We start from the raw sequence: 23713 nt of genomic DNA on the forward strand, positions 1-23713 counted from the left end.
AAATGGAAGCCTACTGGTGATAACGGAATACATTCAGCTCATTTCAAATTTTCTAAAACGTATACTTTATTAAATGTGAGATGCTTACTGGCACCTCACACACGGACCAGAGGAAAGTCATTGCCTCCCAAATGGTTGGACTCTCCAAAATTTCACTTATGAATATAATTATCAAGTCCAGGAATCCAAGTATTGTAGTCTTTATTTTAGTCTTTAAACTAAGAACTGAATTTCCAGGCAAATGTGTCTTGGTTGGGGAGACCAGTGTTAAAGTGAAGAGTAGCCTTCAAATCACTCCATGTCTTTTCTCCAGTTCTCCTCGGGGGATGGGCCACACTTTTCAGTTGTAGAATATTTCCTTTTTCCTGCTTTGTGGTACCCAAACTTTTGGAAGAAAGGATGAGACACATCTGCCACACTTCCATCTCCAAGACTGACAGCTGTGGTGTCACTCAAAACCAAACAAGGCATCACCTCTTCCTTACAACTCTTCTCGGTCCTCTTCTGCACAGATGCAGGCTGCCCGTTGACTATTCATAAAGGGTCGGCAGCCCAAGGTCCATACAGTATTAAAGACAGTGTCAACCAAAGAATCACAGGCTACTTGAAGAAAATGTAGAGAAATATAAAGGTTAATATATAGATACTCCCAAGTATTATGAGTAATTTTAAAGACACAATGTATTTCCAAGATTGTCATGATATCCAGAGAAAAGTAGAGGCAGTCATCCAAAAACAGAATTGAAAGGAAAAGAATATGTGTATATTTAAACGAAAATTTTTCAGAAGAACTCCATCCAATTTAGTAGAGCAGAATACACTTTGGGGTGCCCTCCTTTTATGGGCCTCCAGGTCAAAACCATGGTTAGCACTCAGATTCTCCCATACCACTGTACTCCGTGGAAATATTACCATTTTTGCAGAATACTCTCTCTGATAAGACTACTGTGTTTCCTATAGCTTTCCCTGCTCAAGGGTGGGATGAATAACCATTCACTCATCGAAAAAAACACACGTGCCTGTTGAATATGTTGGTCAGCCACTCTGTTAGACATCAGGAACACAGAAACCAAAGAGATAACTCAAAAACCTCACAGTTTGGACAAAGAAGTAGACAGGATAGGCAGGTAAACAGATGGTTACACCCCACCATAATGGAAATGACCCCAAGATGGTATGGGAGCCCACAGTAAGGGTCTCTATCCCTTTGGGATGAGGGTTATTATGGAAGGCATCTTAGAATACCTCCTATTGGAATTTTGATAGGGATTGTGTTGAATTTGTAGATTGCTTTTGGTAGTATGGACATTTTTAACAATATTAATTCTTCTAATTCATGAGCATGGACTATCTTTCTATTTATTTGTGAATTTCCTTCATCAGTGTCTTACAGTGTTCATTGTATAGGTCCTTCACCTCCTTGGTTAAATTTATTCCTAGGTATTTTATTTGTTTTGATGCAATTGTAAATGGGATTTTTTTAAAAAAAAAATCTAATAGTTCATTATTAGTGTATAGAAACACAACAGATTTTTGTATATTGATTTTGTATCCTGCAAATTTAATGATTTGTTTATTAGTTCTAACAGTTTTTTCATGGAGTCTTTACGGTTTTCTATATATAATAATATCATGTCATTTGCAAATAGTGACAATTTTATGTCTTCCATTTCGATTTGGATGACTTTTATTTCTTTTTCTTACTTAATTACTCTGGCTCCAACTTACTATATACTATGTTGAATACAAGTGGTGAGAGTGGGCTGCATTGTCTTGTTCCTGATTTTATTATTTATTTATTAATTTATTTTTTAAGGAGCTCACAGTGGCGCAGCTCACAGTGGCCCATGTGGGGATCAAACTGTCAACCTTGGTGCTACCAGCACCATGCTCTAACCAACTGACCTAACCGGCCACCCCATCTTGTTCCTGATTTTAGAGGAAAAGCTTTCAGCTTTTCACTATTGATAAAGCTGTTTCAACAATAACAATAAATGAATGATCAAAGTGTCTCAAGCAGAGGGAATTGAAGAGGCAGAAAGATATGGGTCACCAACCCAAGTAATTCAGAATGGCAGAAATTAGGAGAGACATCAGGAATAAGCAAGTTGATGTTGGAGAGATATGCTAGGGATGAACTAGAAAGGAATATGTATGTCATTCTAAGGAGTGTGGGTTTAATCCTAAGGAAGTGGAAGATGACCAGGTTTGTGTGGTATAAAAATATATGTAGTCCCCATGGATAAAATAAATTGGATAGGACTCAGAAATTAGATTAATTTGCAGTAACCAGGCAAATTATCAGAGATATTTAGAAGACAGAATCAATAGGACATTGCTTGGAGGAAGTAACTTGACCTAACCCTAGATTAGCAGCAGGTACTACTCAATCTTTGTAGGTATAGATAGAGATACTCCCTTTTACAGGTCCTAATTAATTAGTCATATTTTCAAGCCCTCACAGATTTACTTTATGACAACAGTCTAGATAGACATTGATCTATGAATAAGATCTAAGATTCTTTCTACTGACCTTCTCGGTGGCATGGAGTCAGCTCTTTATAAGCCTGATTTTCAAACATCACCATCTAAAAACATATAATGCTAATACCTGAATGTAACGTTCTGGCTTTAGAAACTGAGGGATTAAAACTTTTCCTAAAGCGAATTAGGAAAAAGAAATTACAGAATCAGTGCTAGAAATTGGAGAGCTAAGCAGTTGCTTAAAAATAATTATCCTCAAGTATATATCGACCTCTACACAAAAAAAAGAGATAGGTTTTAAAAAAATTCTTTCCCAGACTGAGAACAAAATAAGAAAAAAAGGGGGCATAAGCCCAACCAAGTGGTCCTATACAGAATAATGTTTTATATGGAAAATTATTTAACAGTGGAATGGACAACTAAAGCCAACTGGGCAACTCTTTCTCCCGTCTTAAAGGATACATTTTTATATCTCTGGGAAGTCTTTGGTGTGGCCCCATCCATCAGGAGTGGTGCCAGCAGTTCCTGGGCAAAACAACAAGAACTTTAGCAAAAGAGTGCCCAGCCTTTTCCTGCAATGGTTAGTGTTCTGTAAAATTCCGTGAGCTTTGATGACCTGTTTGAGTAAAGGGGCTCTGGCTGCAGGGAGAAACAAAATTCCCTGCTCACAAGTAGATGCCCTTAAGATACCTACCTTCCACGTTGGAGACAAAGCCCAGGCTCCGCTTAAGGTCAGAGCAGATAGAGTGGAGGCACCACCGGAATTTTGCATCACAGCGATACTTGTTGGCACCGCAAGTGTCATAACAGACATCCAGCTGGTTGCAGCACTTGGTCATTGCTGGAATGCCCAAGTCCATCTGGGGAAAAGAGAAGGAAGAAAATGCCACGTTGAGACCAAGTACCTTAGGCAACCTTGCCCATGTTGTTTTAAGGAGCTAGTTCTCAAATTCCTGTTACATACTCAGATCAACTGAGAAACACCAGTGACTTGAGAGAACACATCAGGGTGCTAAGTTTTGGTCATGATTTAGTTATCATGATGTAATAACTCTGAATTGCCTGGTTTTCTTCGTTTTCTTTTAGCTCTTTTTCTTTTAGATCTTTTAGATTTTCTAATTCACAGGCCACTACGGTGATGAAGATAGAAATCAGAAGGTTAGTCAAGACAGCAGATTTAAGACTTCCAAATTCAACTGAAACTTATGTGAGATTTTGTTTGAACAAAGGCTTCCAAAGCTCAGCAGTATGAAAAATTTAGCCTCAGTTCATCAAGAGTTTACAAGCATTTATCAGAGACCCAACCCTTCCAGCCCTTTGTAAGGGTGTGTATATGTGTCTGTGCTGGGAGCAGAGTCTGAGATAGGACCCAGAGTGCCTGACCACAAGGGATATGGTCAAGCAGCAATATTCACACACACACACACACACACACACACACACACACACACGCGTGCGCGCTTCTTAAGTGTCCTATAAACAATTGTAAATGTTGTGGCATAAACTGAGGAAGTTCATAGAATGGCATTTATAGAGGTATCACACAGGACTTTTTTTTAGAGAATTTGAAAAAATATGGGATGAAGGATTAATAGAGATAGGGGTAGACTTAGAATATAGCAGGTAAAGAAAGGAAATAATGAGCAAATCATATGTGAATAAGTCAGTTAGTTTAGTCTTTCAAGGATCTTAGCAGGAAAATACATACATATAAAAGTTTTCATTGACTAGGGAGAAGGGTTAGCTGATGGATAGCCTTGACTTCCAAAGAACCTAGTTAGATTTGATAAACACTCTTAAGCAAGGAAGAAACATGATACAAAGAGTAATTTTCTGTGGTGCCTACAATAGATGAGAATAGGGTGGGTCTAGACATAGGTAGAGCATCTTGGAATCTTTTGCAGCTTTTCTAATAATATAACTTGGACTTGGATGGAATTTGTGAAAATTGGTTTCAGGATATGATTGGGATTGATTTATCAGCTACTATAAATCCTTTCCCCTTGAGTCCTTAAAGTGTTTTCTTATTTGAACTTGTATTCCAAGGCCACTGAAAGCAGAATATGGAGTTTGGCAGTTTAAAATGCCCCTTTAGCAAAATAAACAAATAAACATTATTACATTAAGAGATAATCTAATGCATTATTAGACTAGGCAAAAGCCTGCACTCTGCAATTTTGGGTAAATTCTCATCACCTGATATCTGAAGTAAACCACTTTGCTTGTATTTCACCCCTAAAATGAAAAAATATATCACAACCAGAAGTAACTGAGAATTAGATGAGTACGGAGGCTATCATTCAATTAAACTAAATGGGAAATTATTGAACTAGTTCTTAATGATAGTTGTAGTGATAAACAAATGACATTATTTTCAAAAGAGAGTGCCTACCACTTCCCCAGCTACTAAATTGATATCTAGTAAAATATATTTGCTGAAAATAGGTGGTTATTCTAATATAAATATATACATTTGAAAGGATTATCTTTCTTCTGTGTCGATACACAGAAGAAATCATTGATTTCTTCTCAATGATTGAGGACAAGGCTGGGAGTACAGTTGTGCAGGTTGCGTACTACACAAGAGCATCATATCTAAGGGGGCACCTTCCCACAAGAAATCATGGATTTATATATTTATTAACAAAAACAACTAGCCAATAGCAGTCAAGTTTCCTTTGTAATAAAATCAGTATATTAAGATAAATTTCTGACAAGTGGAGAAAAAGTGTCTTGAAAAGGGGGACCTTTTTCCAAGTTGTATAAAAATGCCATATGGGTGAGCAGGGTTTCAGTTAGAAGAATAAATATTATGCTGTTTAGAAAATCATTACAAAGTAAAATCTTCTGAATCATCAGAAAAGGGAAGTTTAGCCTGATTAAGATATAATTCAAAATCACAGTTTGGATATGAAACCCCACTAACTACATTTTATATAAAACCTCTTTTCTAAAGAAGTCTTAAAAGAAACTAACTTACTACTTGTTTTTAGGGGAGGCCAACAGTTTGAGAAAGGGTCAGCAGTGTGACGATAAATGTTTAGCCAGAGGCTGGATGTGTGTGTGTGTTGCAGGTAGGTATTTACAGATTTCTATGGTGTTAACACTCCAAACATAGCTGATTTGACACTACCAACATGAAAAGTCCTGCATCCTGCAGCAATCAGCTCTCACTGGTCGGTACAAGCTGGCTCCAGCACAGCCCTGGAAAGGCTCACTAATGTAAATAAGTCAGACTTCTCAAATCTGTTTCATATTGTTACATTTGATCCCCTAAAGCTGGGCTGATGTTTGCAGCTGGTAATTTCAAAGGGCTTGTCTTAGGGACAGCTGCCTCTGAGAAAAGGAAATCAGATACTTAAAAGAAAAAAAAAATTGTCTCCCTTTCTCTGTATCCAATTTAAAATAATTTATTACATTGCTCAACTATATTTTATAAGCGACCACTTCCATCAGTGATATCTCTTGGATTTGTCTTAGTTAAAGCTAATCAACTAAGAAAATAATGGTGGTGGTACGTACACTTTCTGGTACCTTGAGACCCAGGAAGTAGGAGCTGCAGCCATTGGGCTCCTGTGGCCTATAGCCAGGTCTTGGCATTGGTGCCTTTCCTAGCAGGAGAAAGAGAGGAAAGAAGCAGTAAGAAATATTTAGAAATTAAGCATTTGGGAAACTTCATCAAAGAAAAATGATCTAAAAGCTTATTCAATTTTTTCTTTAAAAGTTGTTGTTCCTCAGCAGATATTCACAGGCAAATTAGGTGGTGATGGTAATGATGTCATGAAAGAATAATGACCTTCAGCAAGTTTGGCCTTTTTCTCCTAACCTCGAAGACTTTCATGAGTATTTATTTCCTAACAATTCTAATGTTTCTTAAGTGCATGATTTCGAAGAGAAAGTCTGTGGCAAAACCAAATGAAAACTCAAGGTTTCTTACTTCTCCATCTACTGTAAGTTACCACTCCTTGCACAGAAAAAGGAGCTCTACCTGATCAGACACTTCAGGAGTCAGAATTATAATAGTACTGCAAAATATTTTCCAGAATAACTGAAAGGAAATTTTGCAAGGTTTCATAAATATAGACAAAGCATTATTGACCAAAGGGCAAAGAAAACACTCCCATGCTATATTTTAGGCATTTGTATCATAGTACTAAGTAGAAGATATCTTAAAAGCTTTGAATTTCTTGGTTTCTCCCACGTGGCCTTTGAGTTATTTTATGATCTTGCAAATATGTAGAAGGAAGCTTTGTCAGTTGTGTCAATGGTAGTCATAGATAAAAATAACCTTGACCTGAGATGACCTCAGGACAGTCATCTCCAGGGAGTATTTTTATCCCATTACCCAGATAAGGAAAATGGGGCTAAGTCATATAGTAAGTGGGGGAAGTAGGATGTAAATCCAGATTTCCTGTTTATCCCTGAAGCCCATGTTTCTTCTTCATATCTTTTGCTCCTTTTAAGGAGAACGCAAGACAGACATAGCATAAGACTGAGGAAATAAGCTAAGAATTAATCCTCAGAGTGAGGCATGTAGCATTTCTTGTTTCTTTCTTTTCTTTAATTTTCACCTAACAAGTATTTTATTTTTAGTTATTTTTATTATGAAATATTTCAAAACTGAAGAAACTTCAGAGAAACAAACACACACGAACACATTACACAAACATAATAAAGGTTAACATTGCCAAACATTCTATAAATATTTTTCTGTTTAATTAAATGTTACAAGTACAGTTGGAGCTCCCTTGCACCCCATCTTTCTGTTTTAATTTTTAGATACTAAGTCTGAGCTTTAAAGCTCTTTCTCCTTGTTATCCCTCAAAATTGTCTTGATTATTCTTGCATATGAATTTTAGAGTCAACTTAGTACATTCTATAAGAGATTGTCAGGATTTTGCTTGGACATACGTTGAATTTATAGATTAATTTGGAGACAACTGACTTTCTTAGAATATTCTGTCTTCCCAAACATGGGCATAGAATAGCTTTCCATTCACTTAGCCTTCTTTTTTGTTTTTCAGTAGAGTGTTATAACTTTCTCCATATATCTATTATATCTCCTACATACTGGACTATTCAGATGCTTACACAAGAAAGCACATCTCATAATAATCCAGATTAAAAATCATAAGGGTGGTATACTGAATGTGTACTTTTCTGGAACCCAGTCTGCTTCTAGCTTTTTGCTCTACCAGCCCTAGAATGTAGCCCTGGCTCTTGTGGTCCAAGATGGAGCTTCAGCCAACACATCCATATTATAAGCAGCAGGATGGAAGAAGAAGGTAGAAGGGTTATAACCCCTCTCTTTAATAAACACACTCCCTAATGTTACACATATCACTTCCTCTTACCTCCCTTTGGCCAGATCTTAATCAAATGGCAACACCTAGTTGCAGAGGTGGGCAATGGAAATGAAGTGGAGGCATCCGTGAGCCCAGCTTAAAGTTCGGAGGAGTGGCTTATTACTACAGAAAAGGGGAAGGATATTAGAGGACAATGAGAAGTCTCCACCACAGTCGGTTTGGGTATTTGTCGCTATGGTACAACATGTGTATAAGATGGTGGTTCAAGATGGCCCCAGTGATCCCTATTTCCTGTTATTCATACTCTGGTGTATTGTCCCAGGGTAGTCTGTGTAACCAAGAGAACATGGCAGAAGTGGAGTATGTTGCTTACAAGATTAGGTTAGAAAAGACTACAACTTCTGTCTTGGACTTGCATGCTCTCTCTCTCATTCTCTGTCATCACTCACTCCGGGAGAAGCCATGTTGCAAACAGCTCCAGGGAAAGGTCCATGTGGCAAAGAACTAATACCTTCTGCTAACAGCCACATGAGTTTGGAAGGAGGTCCTCCAGCTTCAGTCAAATTTTCAGGGAGTGCAGCATCAGCTGACAGCACAATTACAACCTTATGAGAAATTCAAGAGCCAAAACGACCCAACGGAGCCACTCCCAGAAACGGTACAATATAATAAATGCTTGTTATTTTAAGCTACTAAGTTTTGGGGTCACTTGTTAGTCAACAATGCATAACTATTGTGGTTGCCATTACGATTTGGATCTCTTTTTTCATTACATTTTTTTCTATGAAACTTTCTTGAGATATAATTTACATATTATACATTCACCCGTTTAATGTTTATAATTCAATAGGCTTTACCATATTCACCGAGTTGTGCAACCATTACCACAATCTAATTTTAGAACATTTTTATCATCCAAAAAGAAACCCAATACCCATTAGCAGTCACTCTCCATTTTCTCTTCCCCACCCTACACAACTGCTAATCAATTTTCTGTCTTTTTAAATTTGCCTATTCTGGACATTTCACATAAATAAAAGCATACAATATATGGCATTTTGTATCTGGCTTCTGTTTATTTTATATTTTCCATGTTCATCCATGTTGTGGCATATATCAGTACTTCATTCCTTTTTATTGCCAGAAAATATAATAGACATTTATTTCTACTTTTTGACTATTATGAATAATTCTGCTACAGACATTTGTATACTGGTTTTTGTGTGGACAATATTCATTTTCCATAGAATTACAATTACAGAGTCATATGGTAACTAACATTATGAGGAACTGCCAGACTTTTCCAAAACGGTGGCACAGTTTTGCATTTCCACCAGCAGTGTTTAAGGGTTCCAAATTCTCCACATCCTGCCTACACTTATTCTTATCTATCTTTTTAATGATAGTCACCCTTGTGGGTATGAAATGGTATCTCATGGTTTGCATTTCCCTAGTGACTATTGAATATTTTTCATGTGCTTATTGTCCATTCATAGCTCTTCCTTGGGAAAATGTCTATTTGTCTTTGTCCATTTTAAAATTGGGTTATTTGTCTTTTTATTGTTGATTTGTAAGAGTTCTTTAGATATTCTGGCTACAAGTGCTTTGTCAGATATATCGTGCAAATATTTCCTCCTATTCTGTGGCTTGTCTTTTTGCTTTTTTGATGATATTCTTTGAATAACAAAAGTTTTTAATTTTGATGAAGTCTAATGTACCTATTTTCTTTTTTAATGAAGTGAAATTCACAAAACATAAATTTAACCATTGTAAAGTGTACAAGTGAGTGGCATTCAGTATACATTTATGATGTTATGCAACCATCACCTCTGTCTAGTTCCAAAACATTTTCATCACCTTCCAAAGGAGGCCCATGCCCATTCTCCCCACCTTCTAATCCCTGGCAACCTCTAATCTGCTTTCTGTTTCTAGAGATTTACCTATTCTGGATATTAAACAAATGAAACCATACAATTTGTAACGTTTTATGACTGCCTTCTCTCACTTAACATAATGTTTTTACGGTTCGGTTCGTCTGTTCTGTAGCATGTATCAGTACTTTATTCCTTTTTATGGCTGAATAATATTCTATACTCTGAATATACAACAGTTTGTTTATTCATCCATTCATTGATGAACATTTTGGTTGTTTTCATCTCTGGGCAATTGTGAAAAGTGCTGCTACCATGTTTCCCCCAAAATAAGACCTATCTGGACAATCAGCTCTAAAGCGTCTTTTGGAGCAAAAATTAATATAAGATCCAGTCTTATTTTACTATAAGACCCGGTATAATATAATATAATACAATATAATATAATGTAATGTAATATAATATAATACCGGGTCTTATATTCATTTTTGCTCCAAAAGACACACTGGAGCTGATTATCCGGCTAGGTCTTATTTTCGGGGAAACAGTATGAACAGCTGTGCATGTGTATTTGTTTAGATATCTGTTTTCAATCCTTTGAGGTACATATAACTAAGGAGTGGAATTGCTGGCTTATATAGTAGTTCTATGTTTAACTTTTTGAGAAACTATCAACATGTTTTCTTTAGGACCTGCACTATTTTATTGGTTGGTGCAAAAGTAATTGTAGTTTAAAAGGTTAAAAATAATTGCAAAAACCGCGATTACTTTTGCACCAACGTAATACATTCTCAACAGCAAAGCACAAGGGTTCCAATTTCTCCATATACTCATAGTTTCACTACAATGTATCTAGATGTGGATGGTATATCCTTATCCTGCTTGGAACAATCTGAAGACTGGGTTTCTTTCACCTCTGGAGAATTCTCCTTCTGGGACTCATTACTGAATGGGGAATCTTTTTAATCCTGTCCTTCAGCTATCTTAACCTCTCTTTCATGTTTTCCATCTTTTTCTCTCCCTATACTGAATTTTGACTAGCTTCATCAAATCTATTTTCCATTTTCCTAATTCTCTAGATTGACTAACCTGCTATTTAACCCATGCACTGAGTTTTTTCTTTCAATAATTATAATTTTCATTTCTTAGCATACTATTCAAGTCTTCCTTAAATCTGTATATTGATTTTCATTGATTTTTTGTGTTTTCTAGTCCTTCTTTTATTTCTTCAGTAATTTCAAATGTTCTTGTTACATTATATATATATACATATATATATATATATATATACATATATATATCATATTATTTTCATTTATCATATTGTTCTCTCCATTCCCTGGGATAAGCCTTTTATTTTAATGTCTACTGACTCTCCCTTATGGTGGGTTATTTTTTCACATGGTGTATAACTTTTTAGTATGAGCTCATCTTCAGAAGGGCTTGTTTTTCTAAAGGATTCCTGTGCCCTGGGGCACATACTACAGAGTAGTTCTTCAATTGCTTTTGCCGTGACTCTGGGAGTTTCAGGATACTTTAGACACGAGTATTTATGTGAATTTCTCTGATTCCTCACCTGTACATGGAATATGCTTGGGGTAGTGAGTGTTTTAGTGGGTGTTCCCTATTTCTCCTTCAAGTCCCAGCTCCAGGTGGATGGAAAACATCCTTCCTCCTTCCTTGGAATATTGGGTAGCAGTCTTCTAATCTTTTTTAAACAGACTGGGCAGCTCCTCAGGCTCTAAGCTTTATGCAGACTGTCCAGTTCCAACTTCCCAATTCTTGGGAAAGGTGAAGTTACTTTCCCTCTCTTTGTATGAGCAGTATAGCCCAACCCTCAGCCCGGAATCTATGTACATTCCAGATTGAAAATCCACGGGCTACAGCCACAGCGTCAGCTCCAGCTCACTTAGCCTCTGGGTTTTCTCTTTATTTCTGGAACTTGAAGGTTTCCCTTTATTTCATTCTAGCTTAAGTGTGTGTGGGTTTTTTTTAATGTTTTATTTTTACCCAACATTTCTCATTTATAATGGAGAGGTACTGTACTTGATGGAGTCTGCAAGCCCACCAGTAATCCCTGTATTACTTTTGCAAGGTCTTGAGAAATATAACTTACTACTGATAACTCTACTAACCCAGTGTGTGTGTGTCACAAGCACTGGGAATGGAGGAATCAGTAAAGTGTATTAAATATTAATCAAATTACAGTTACGAAAATAATCACACTATGCCATATGATCAAATATGTATTTAATCTTGGAGGTGAGATTAGAATGATTTTATTTTTTCTTTGGATGATTCTTTCACAAATGTACATATACTAGCTTTAAAGAAATCAGTAAAAATTTTAATGAAGAAACAAATGTCTACATTTGATGGTGAAACTTATCTCTTTAATAATTTTGCTGATACAGGGCTTTTGCAGCAGACTCAGTGCAGGTTTTTGGGTTACCCTCTGACTTTTTTGCACTTGAGAACTTAACAAAGGATAAAACTCTGATGTCCCAGTTTGAAAGATAATGGAATGCCAACTATAGACACTTCCCACCTGGCCTGCTATTGATGAAGGTTATTTTTATTGTGTTTAATATTTTGTAATAGCTGCAGCAATTCTGTTTAGGAACAAAGCTTGAAGTACAATTTCTGAGAAAAAGTGATTGATGGTTTGAGTCAAGGTGGAAGTAATAGACCACACGTTCAAATTATAGTTTGAGTCATTTTGAGTTGTGTTGAGTATTTACAGTCTGATGTTTTGGGTCTAGGCATCAGTAATGTACAGTTAACTTTATTTTCTGGTTTGGGTTATATATAGATGTGGGAGGCTGACAACTTGATCCGGCAGTTGAGGGCTTGGCAAACATGGCCCAAGTCCGACCCATCACCTGTTTTTGTATAGCCTGCCACATAAAAATGGTTTTTATATTTTTAAATGGTCAAAACAAGGATAGCATTTAGAAAATTATATGAAATTCAAATTTTAGTTGTCCATAAAAATGTTTTATTGGAACACAGCAACACTCACTTATTACCTAATGGCTATGGCTGCTTCCAGAGAAATAAATCACAGAATGTTCTTGTAATCTTGATGTGTGGATGGTTTTCTAAACAAAGCGAAAACATCAGAAGCCATAAAGAAAAAGATTGACAGACTTAATCTTAAATGAAAATTTAAAACGTCTGAATAAAGTGACACACCATAAAACACTTAAAACACATAAAAGAAAAATCAGAGTGATTTTGGAAGAGAGTTAGCCACAAAACCCCAGAGTCCGACCTGAAGCTGTATGCACTGCTTCCAGGGCCCAGTTTTGTCACTGAAAAGAACAGTAAAGACTGCTGGGGCTTTATTACCCAGGTCAAGGGTTCAGTCTTCCCTGGAGGGTGTGTCCGTTCTCCCCACCCAGCTGTTTCCAGCAGAAGAAGCTCTGTGCTCCACTTGCCATCTACAAAGGGGGCAGATCACTGATGTATTTGAAATGTCTATCCTGCTAACTTCCAGAAATACTCAAGTACAGCATGAGTTACACATCAAGGGAACAAAGCAGAACTGGGACAGTTTTAGTGACGCAATACCCTATTTCAGTCGCTAAAACAGATTAACTGTATGAGGTAAGATGACCAACCATCTTGACCTGGTTTGCCTGGGACGGTCCCTGCTTTAGTACTGAACGCCCTGTGCCCCGGAAACCCCCACCCCTTCCCTCAGTCCCCAGCAAAGCGCAACAGTTGGTCACCCTAGCATGGGAACCGTTTTGCCACTAAGCCAGTAGCTCTTTTCTTTTGTCAGGCTGTAGACCCCCTGAAGAATCTGATGAAGGCTGTGAATTCTTTCCCCGGAAGAATATATGAATTCACAAGTTCATAAAATTTTGCTCTAAGATTTCAAACAGATAAAAAGATCTCTTGAAATTTAAAAAAAAAAAAAAGACTGATATTTAAAGACACTGTTTCCTAGAATTAAACCCAAGAAAAAATTCATCCTGAGGTCCTTTTATCCAAGTGTGACAGTGTGGACAGACAATATCTTTAATCATGATTTATAAGACAGACATTCTGCTCCAGAGACCCTCCTCCAGAGCGTTCATAAAGGCCCAGAACACGTAAGCCATCATTCAATGACTTCTTCCAAAAGCTGAGAGGCTGTTGTTCAGCCACTAGAATGTCTGTGTTTTGTTTTGTTACTTTATGGTGAAACAGAACTGGAAGAATCTGAATGTACAGGTAACCTGTTCACCATACTGTCTTTCATATAATGTTTACCTGTGATGCCCTTTCATAGCACTAGTTCTTTATATATACCGGAACTGCCCAAAAAAATGTGTACAAGAGGACACTTTGGTCAACGTTGCCCGAGCAGTAGTTCACCATAATCAGAAGTGTCTGGACACTGATGTAACCACTTTGAGCACCTCTTGTAACTGCAGAAGTCAAACGTGACTTGTATTCAACTTTTGTTATCAGCATATATTGAGTATTACAATTTTAATAGTTTTTTTCCTTTCTTAAAATGTGTATACATTATTTTTGGTACCCTCGGTATTATCTTTAATTAATATTATCTTTAACAACCTTACAAAGTAGGTATTATTAGTGTTATTTATAAACATGAGGAAACACAGATTGAGAGACTTAGGTAACTTGCCTACGGTCACTCACAACGGGACTCCCCACCACACCCCACTTCAAACCCATGGTTTCTCCGTTTGTATTTCTCTCTGTCAGTTCCGGGGTCCCACTACAGACCCACCGTGTCAGGATCCCTCTGGGCGAGGGACTCTCATTCACATCAGTGCAGACTCCTTACACCAGTTGCCCTATGTAGGCTATTGATACGGGATGTGCTGAATCGCCTTATATTTATAGTCTGCTCCTTTGACCAGATTTTGTGTGTTGACATGAAAACGAATTGCTGTAGATAAAAGAAAAAAAAAAGTGTGGAAAGCAAGGTGGACACGCTATTGTAGGCTACCAGGATACAAACACACCTTTCCCTGTCTGAGCAACCTATGAGCTGAGGTTCTCCAAGAATGACCTCTTAAATAGTGCTCCCAACCTTGGCTGCACTTTGTAATTACCTGGGAAATGTTAACGATACTCATGTCTGGGTCCCACCCATTGACATTCTGATTGAATTGGTTTGGGTGGCAGGAGTTTCTAAAGCTCCCCAGGTGATCCTCAGTGCAGGGCCAGGGTCGAGAACCACTGCTTAAGTACAGGCAGACCTCCTTTTATTGCGCCTCACTTTATGGCGCTTCACAGGTGTTGTATTTTTCACTAGCAAAAAGATTACAACTCACTTTATTGTGATATTCGCTTTATTGTGTCTCCAAGGTCTGACTGATAGTAGTAAGTAAATACCTATAAAACAGAATTTGCTTTTCTTGTAGACTAATTGTCGCTAATTGTTCCTTCTGGCAAAAGATTGCAGCCTATAACAGCAGGTGTTTTTTTTTAACTCCAAGTGCTGTCCCAGGACGAGCAGCTGAGGATCACCTGGGAACTCTTAGAAATGCGAGTTACCTGCCCCCTCCGCAGACCTATCTAATCAGAAACACGAGAGGAGGGGGCTCAGCCTATGGTTTGAAGAAGCCTCTCAACAGGACTTAAAGCACAGGTGAGTTCGTGAACCATTGCTTTAAAGAAAGAAGCACTGCAAGCACTGCGTGCAGGACACAAAGCAAACAGACGACGCATAGAGCCAGTTAATTATTAGGTGTTATCTATTCGAAAGCATGTTTGATTCACAATCAACCAGAGAAGATATTTTGTGCTGTTTGGGCACAGCTTCCAGGTTCTCGGCTCCATTGGTTCCAAAGGTAACAAGGCTTAACCTCTTGTTTCCTCTGTTTTTCATGCCCCTCCTTTAAATGGGTTCTGTTTTGCGGAGTAAGTGGAGTTATTTACCTTCCTGCAATCTCTGTTGACTATTCCCATCCCCCACCAGTGGCCGCTGACACTGACCCTGCCCCATGCAACCGAAATTTGCTGACATGTTACTGCTATTTTGCTAGAGGAGGAGAGATTTGATTCTTGTTTCCCTAAAAAAAAATTCCCTGTCTGTTTGCTGAACCACAGGCCTAAATCTTGTGCTGCCTCGGGGAAGGACAAGAGCACCTGTGCTGTTGATATGTGAATTGAGTGAACTCCTTTCCTGTGCCATCCGTGCAAACTAGGTGAGCACAGTCTAGTGACAAGGCCTCTCTGCTTTGGTCCACCCCACCTTGGACAAAGACGTGGCTAAGGGTCCAGGTGAGTCCTGAAATAGGCCAGGCTTTTTACCCTGTGGAACCTTCCTAGAGCTGACGCGGCATCCTTTCTCATATCCGTATGTGGTTAAAATTTCTATGTTGCAAAACTTGGTTCTGGAGCAGTGGTTAACCATCCATTGCCTCCTAGTCGCTCTCGGTGTTTAAGGAAGCTATTTCCCGACTAAAAGGGAGTGAGGGGACTGCTTGAGGGACTATACAAGTGTGTAGCTTTTCTGAGTCTCTCAAAGCTAAGTTCTATCTGTTGAGTGTTTGGAGAAAGCATTTCTCAAGTGTTTTCTTTCTAGGCTAAACTGACTTTCCATGTTTATCTCTAATCCCATGATGGAACATTTGGTAAACTAAACCGTAAAACCAATGCTATATGAGACAGTGTGTGCTTTGGAAGTTGCCCCCTCCCTCCCAGCTGTGAGGTCTAGAGCTCCGTGCTCTGTCCCCATTACATGGACTTGGTGCAGAGGGAAGGAAGAACTGGCCCCCGGGGCTCCTGTTTGGCAACCAGGCTGCACCCTGGCTCCCAGGTACCCTTTCTACACCTGAGGCAAGGCAGTGCTCCTGCCCATTCACAATTCTACGTTTGGCTCCAGGCCTGAGGGGCAGTGTCAGGGTACCCCCTGAAGGCCTGACCTTGCTGTCGAGGCAGCTCTCAGGGGACAGTCAGCAGATTGACGCCCATTAGAGACTGATAGAGCTGGAAGGAAGGTGCAAACAGCATTAGGAAAACAGGAGAAGCCACTTCCGAGCTTAGCACAGAGTGACTAGGGAAGCTGTTTCACCCCCGGCAGGGTTTTCTCTGAATGTTCAGCCTCATTTGCATCCTCACAAATGATGTAGGATCTCACACAGACCTCTCATATTCTCCCTCCCCACCTGGGCTGCCTTTTCTGGAAGTACCACCTCACAACAAACTTATTAAAATGGCCCCACGGAACAAGTGTTGAAAAGCTTCTTGGAGTTGGTGTCCTGATACAATACACAAAGCTCAGTGAAGCAAAGTGATTCATTTGATCCATAAAGTTATCACTTTTATCGAATATTGATCTCAGAAGGGAATTCATTTCTTCGTAGGACAAAAAGCAAAATATAAACTGGAAGCGATGCCAACACACTAGACCTCAGTCAACACGCTTAAAGTCTTAACATTTCAAATAGTGTCTCTGACAAACTCTGACTTTCAAGCAGCTCCTTACAAAAACAACACTAGGAAAGCTGAGTTCCCCAGTACCATCCCTGAGCAATCTGTAGATATCATACACGATTTTATTTTGGATAAACAACCAATAATTTGTCAGCATAAGTGTGTCCCAAATAGTTCAAGTATATTAACACATCATTGGTTGTTTATTTGAAATTCAAATTTCATTGGGAGTCTTATATTTTTATGTACTGAATCTGGCAGCCCGATCTAAGAGGTGGATGACAGCAAATAGTGTGTGACTGAATGTGACCCAGCGCCAGCTGTTTGCAGGTCCACCAGTAATAGTTTTCATAGGAAGAGAAACAGTGCACTCACCGTACCGGCACCTGTACTGACAGACTCCATTTTTCCCTCCTAGTAGCTCCAGAAAGGAATCAAAGTAGCTGTTAACAGATTCAAAGCTGCCCCGGATGTGCCGAAGGCCCCAGTCTGAATAGGACTCCTCTGCGTCAGGGCTGGTGTCACTCTGTGCCAGGCCACCCCCCAGGCTGAGCCACAAAATCAAGAAGCTGGTGGGCAGCTTCATTCTGTAGCCAGGTCTCTGCTCAAACCCCAGCCACTGTCCCAGGAAGTCCGCCAGCCTGATGCGAGGCAGGACTGAGAAAGGGGTTATCTGGAACACTCAATCTGTGTGTTCCCCAGAGGTGGACTTTAAACAAAGCCATGGAGGTTGGGATGAGATCAGGGCAATTAGAAAGGGCAAAGGTTAAGCATTGGGGGAATGGCCAGTGAGAGAGCACTTCAAAGTGGATTCCAGATCCTGGAGGAGGGAAATGTCGCTCAGCTTCCTAGAGGCATGAGCAGTGCAGCCCCTGGAATTCTGCCCCCAACCGGCTTGTTAACCTGTTGGTCAGTTACAAGCTTGGCCCTTCGGGGCCAGGCTCTTGACCCAAGAGCTTGTCCTGGGGTCCTATCACCACCCCTAAGCCAGTGACCTGCACATGGTCTCTAGGGAGGTTCAGGAGGATGTATAAAAAAATTCAGAAAAAGCCCCGATGGGTTGACAATGACACCTGTACTGATGGTGAGGATATTTGTCGTCAGCGTGTGGCAATAACTTGGCAGAGCTCCTAAGTGTCGCCGGCCTAGTGTGGGGCATTTTTGCCTCCTTACTTACACCCGTATTTTTATTTACACTCAGCAGAGTGTGATAGCTACAGATTGCGCAGGGATGGTCAGCTTTTCTAGTGTTGTTTTTGTATAGAGTTGCTTAAAAGTCAGAGAGTTTATCAGAAACACTATTTGAAATGTTAGACTTCAAGAGTGTTGACTGAAGTCGAGCGTTTTGGCATCACTTTCAGTTTATACTTTGCTTTTCGTCCTATGGAGAAATGAATTCCATCCTGAAATCGCTAGTCTATAAAAGTGATAACTTTTATGGACCAAATGAATCATTTAGCTTCTCTCTCGAAAGTCTGGAAAGCCCCATAGAAAATAATGAATGTGATTTCTTCATTTTAGATAAGAAATGCATTTTGTCTAAAGACTCAGACTCCAGGAAGGATAGTGTTAAAATACATTCCATATGAACAACAGTGCCACCAATATTTTAAAGCACCTATACTTTTCAAAGCACTGTGTGTGTGCATGTACATAATGTAAACACATGTATGTATATATATAATTTTTTACATCAGTTCTCCATAGCAGGGTAAATATCATAGCCATAGAGAGGTGAGAAAACTGAGCTACAAAGGTTAACCGACTCAGTCACAGCTGCCAGTGGTAAAGCTGATTGGGGCCAGCTGCTTGATTTGTGGGTTCCAGTCAAAACGAAAATGCGGAGCTCCTTTTCAAAAAGGAGGAAAAAGTGCCATTAAAGGAACTGAAATATAAAGTTTTTCCTTTAAAATGTTCTCTTATAAAATATACTGGGGTAATCGTGATAACTGAGTAATATAAATTACAAAACTACTTTGGTGTCATAATGTTACGTAATACAATACGTAGTACTTTATTAATTTGTGATGTCCTGATTGATCATCAGATTTTTCTGACTTACTTTCCTGCAAATTCATTTATTAGAGCACCAAAATGTATACTTTTATTAACTTCGTTTTCAATGCATATAATTTTCAATGTCCGTTGCTCTTGGCAAATGCAAGGTCATAAATAATATTTGAATATCTTTTTAATTTTGAGGAGGTTTTTCCTGCTGACATAACTGTGACTGGAGCTATTAATTGTCTTTTCCCCCATTTCTTGATACCTTAAATTGTTTTTATTGTGGTAAAATACGCATAACACAACAAATAGCATTTTAACCATTTTAAACGTACAATGCAGTGTGTTAAATACACTCAAAGTGTTGTTGAACTGTCATCACCATCCATCTCCAGACCTTTCTCATCTTCCTAAACTGAAACTCTACATACAGTAAACAATAATTCCCCATTCCCCTGTTCCCCCAGCCTCCAGCAACCACTATTTTACTTTCTGTCCTTATGAATTTGCCTCGTGTGGTTCTTCATAGACGTGGAATCTGACAGTATTTGTCCTTTTGTGTGTGCTTTGTTTCCCTGAGCGTAATGTCCTCAAGGTTCGTCCATGTCCTGGCGTGTGTCAGCACTTCATTATTGTGAATAATGCTGCTCTGAATATGGTTGTACAAATATCCGTTCAAGTCCCTGCTTCATTTAGTTTGGGTAACTATCTCGACTTGGCTTTCCTGGATCATATGGCAATTCTATGTTTAGCTTTTTGAGGCAGCATCGTACCGTTTTCCACTGTGGCTGCACAGTGTTTACATTCCCACCAACACCGCACAGGGTTCCAATTTCTTCACATGCTCATCAACAATTGTTATTTGCCCTTTTCATTGACAATAGTCATCCTACTGGGTATGCGGTAGGAGCTCATTGTGGTTTCGATGTGCATTCTCTAATGATGAGTGATGTTGAGCATCTTTTTATGTCATTATGGGTCATTTGTATATAATTTCTGGAGAAATGTCTATTCTAATCCCTCTTTGCCCAGTTTATCCCCCTCAGCTTTATTGAAATATAATTGGCATAACATTGTGTAAATTTAAGGTATACATTGTGTTGATTTGCTATATATTGTGAAATGATTACCACAGTCAGGTTAGTCTTACATCGCGTCACATAATTACCATTTCTTTTCTTTTCTTTTTTTTTTTGGTAAGAACGTTTGATGGCAATTTTCAAATATTTAATACAATATTGTTAACTATAGCCACCATGCTGTACATTACATCCCCGGGACTTATTCATCTTATAACTGGAAGCTTGTAGCCTTTGACTGATAATCTCCCCAATTTCCCCAACCCCCAGCCCCTGGCAACCACTTTTCTACTCTTTGTCACGATGAGTTTAGCTTTTTTAGATTCCACATGTAAGTGGTATCATACGGTATTTATCTTTCTCTGTCTGACTTATTTCATTAACATAACGCCCGCTAGGTCCATCCATGTTGTCACAAATGGCACGATTTCCTTATTTCTTGTGGCTAAAGAATATTCCATTGTGTGTGCGTGTGTGTACACATCACATTTTCTTTATTCATCTGTAAATGGCCACTTAGATTGTTTCCATGTACTGGCAATTGTGAATAATGCTGTAGTGAATATGGGAGTATAGATATCTTTTTGAGATTCTAATTACATTACCTTTGGGTAGATACTCAGAAGTGGGATGTTGGATCATATAGCATTTATATTTTAATTTTTGAGACACCTCTATACTGTATTCCATTGTGGGTGAACCAATTTTCATTTCTACCAACAGTGCACAAGTGTTCCCTTTTCTCCATATCTTCACTAACGCTTGTTATTTCTTGTCTTTTTGATAATAGTCATTCCAACAAGTGTGAAGTGATATCTCACTGTGGTTTTGATTTGCATTTCCCTGATGATTAGTGATGTTGAGCACTTTTTCATGTATCTGTTGGCCTTCTGCATGTCTTCTTTGGAAAAACGTCTATTCAGATTCTCTGCCCATTTAAAAAATCAAACTGTTGTTGTTTGTTTGTTTCCTATTGTATGAGTTTCTTATATATTTTGGGTATTAACCCCTTATCAGACATATAATTTGCAAATATTTTTCCATTCTGTAGGTTGCCTTTTCATTTTGTTGATTTCCTCTGCTGTACAGAAGATTTTTAGTTTGATGTAGTCTCACTAGTTTATTTTTGCTTTTGTGGTCTTTGATTTGGTGTCAAATCCCAAAAAAAACCATCTCCAAGACCAATGTCAAAGAGCTTAATAAATTCAGGTGCTCAGATGTTCAGTGTATACATATTTACCATTGTTATCTCCTCTTGATGAATTGACCCCTGGATTATATAATGGCCTATGTAACGGGCATCATTGTCTTAATGTTAGGAAAGAAGCTTTCGGATGTTAACTGTGGGCTTTTCATAGATGGACTTATGTTGAGACAGTTTCCTTTTATTCCTAGCTTGTTGTTTGTTTGTTTTTACCATGAAAGGGTGTTGAAATTTGTCCAATGCCTTTTCTATATCAATTGGAATTATCTGCATGTTTTTCCTCCATTCTATTAATGTAGTGTATCACATTTCATATATTGTACCACCCTTGCTTTCGAAGAATAAATTCCCCTGGAAAAATCTTTAGCTGAAATGACTAACAAAAAGATGGGATACAAACTACTGAATCAGAAATGAAAGTAGGGACATTACTACCAATTTTACAGAAATGAGAAGGGTTATAAGAGTACAATGAACAATTGTACACCAACAATTAAATAATGTAGAAGAAAGGGACAAATTCCTTTTAAAAAACACAGTCTAGAAGATAGAATAACAAAAGGAAAATCTGAATAGATCTGTGACTAGTTTGGGATTGAATCGATAATCAAAAACCTCCCAACAAAGAAAAGCCTTGGACCAGATGGCTTCACTGTTGAATTCTACAACATGTAAAGAAGAACCAATACCAATTCTTCTCATTCTTCCAAAAAAATAAAATTGAAGATGAAAAAAACACTTGCTAACTCATTTTGAGAGTCCAGTATCACTCTGATACCAATACAAAGACCCTACAAGGAAAGAAAACTACAAATATTCCTTATGAATAGTGATACAAATGTCCTCAAATTATTAATACTAGCAAATTGAATTCATCAGTATTTAAAAGGATTCTACACCATAACCACGTGCCTACCCTCTCTCAGCATTCTTCCATCACCACTGGGCTTTCAAAGCTAGAAATTCTTTCCCATCTGAACATAAGTAGTGTTTTTTAGTTTTTGTTTTGTTTTGTTTTGTTTTAATTGGGGAATATTGGGAAACAGTGATTTTTCTCCAGGGCCCATCAGCTCCAAGTCATTGTCCTTCAGTCTAGTTGTGGAGGACGCAGCTCAGCTCCAAGTCCAGTTGCCTTTTCAATCTTTAGTTGCAGGGGGCGCAGCTCACTGGGCCATGTATGAATCCAACCAGCAGCCCTGTTGTTCAGAGCTCGTGCTCTAACCGACTGAGCCCCCATAAGTAGTGTTTTATCTCTACTTAACACCATATCAACTTGATATTATAGTTATTTGTATATAGTATGTTTCCCAGATTTTCCTCTATACTCAATCAAATAATCTGCAAGTATTGACACATTTTTAAAGTTTTTTCCTTTTTAATCATAATTTCTTTCTTTGGCTAACTCTTAGCTGCTTGTCACAGTAATTTAAGCAAAAAGATTATTAAAAATATTAGGTCACAAAATCAACAGGGGTAGGAGATGCTGAGCTTGGATACTACACAGTAAGGAAAAACGCTACCACTCAGTATTTCGACATAGATGCCAGATGCAGCAGTACCTCGGTTTTCGAACGTCTCCGTTGATGAACATTTCGGTTTACGAACGCTGTAAACCCGGAAGTAAATGCTTCGGTTTTCAAACACGTCTCAGAAGTCGAACATGTCACGTGGCTTCCGCTGAGTGCAAGATCCTGAAGCCTAGCTGTCGGCTGTTTTTGAACATTTCAGAACTCGAACAGTCTTCCGGAACGGATTACATTCAAAAACCAAGGTACACTTTACTGTGTCACAGTAGCATCCGAACAACCAAATGCCACCACCGTGAGGCCTGCCGAAAGATCCAGTCTTCCCGTGTGCAAATGCTGCCATACATGGCTTTCAAGTGTGTTTTCCTGATGAAACCTAGGTGAATTCCTAGAGAGGAACACCTAAAAATATTGTAGCTTTCAGCCTATTTAGTATAGCAAAACAAGGATTGAAATGAATAGTGAACCTTTCTAAACTATCTGCCACATATTTTTTTCTTATTACACTTACCAGGACCTTGAGAATCATTTTATTTTTTAAATAATTTTTTATTTTTCAATTACAGTTGACATACAATATTATATCTGTCACAGGTGCACAACATAGTTATTAGACATTTATGTAATTTATGAAGTGATCACCTCAATAAATACAGTTCCATTCTGACATCATAGTTATTATAACATTATTGAGTATATTCCCTACACTGTACTTTACATCCTCATGACTATTTTGTAACTACCAATTTCTACCTCTTAATCCTTTCCCCTCCTTCACCAAACCCTCCAGCCCCTCTCCCATCTGGCAACCATCAAAATGTTCTCTGTATCTATG

At 38.4% G+C, this 23713-nt stretch overlaps 1 protein-coding gene across 3 annotated transcripts; it reads right to left on the minus strand.

Moving 5' to 3' along the window:
• Positions 1–481: 481 nt before the first annotated feature.
• PLA2G12B (phospholipase A2 group XIIB) lies at positions 482–17651 on the minus strand (the record flags this gene model as incomplete). Of its 3 annotated transcripts, none has more annotated exons than XM_081074362.1 (4): positions 482–600; positions 3179–3344; positions 6007–6095; positions 17441–17651. In XM_081074362.1, the coding sequence occupies 4 exons, from the start codon at positions 17649–17651 to the stop codon at positions 482–484; spliced, it is 585 nt and encodes a 194-aa protein (XP_080930488.1). The 3 variants fall into 3 exon arrangements, with proteins under 3 accessions (XP_080930488.1, XP_080930487.1, XP_080930489.1); XM_081074361.1 differs by having other exon boundaries at positions 482–603; XM_081074363.1 differs by lacking the exon at positions 6007–6095 and having other exon boundaries at positions 482–603; positions 17441–17470.
• Between the last annotated feature and the right edge of the window lie 6062 nt (positions 17652–23713).

This window comes from Rhinolophus hipposideros, assembly GCF_964194185.1.
Source record: "Rhinolophus hipposideros genome assembly, chromosome: 15".
Classification (NCBI taxonomy): domain Eukaryota; kingdom Metazoa; phylum Chordata; class Mammalia; order Chiroptera; family Rhinolophidae; genus Rhinolophus; species Rhinolophus hipposideros.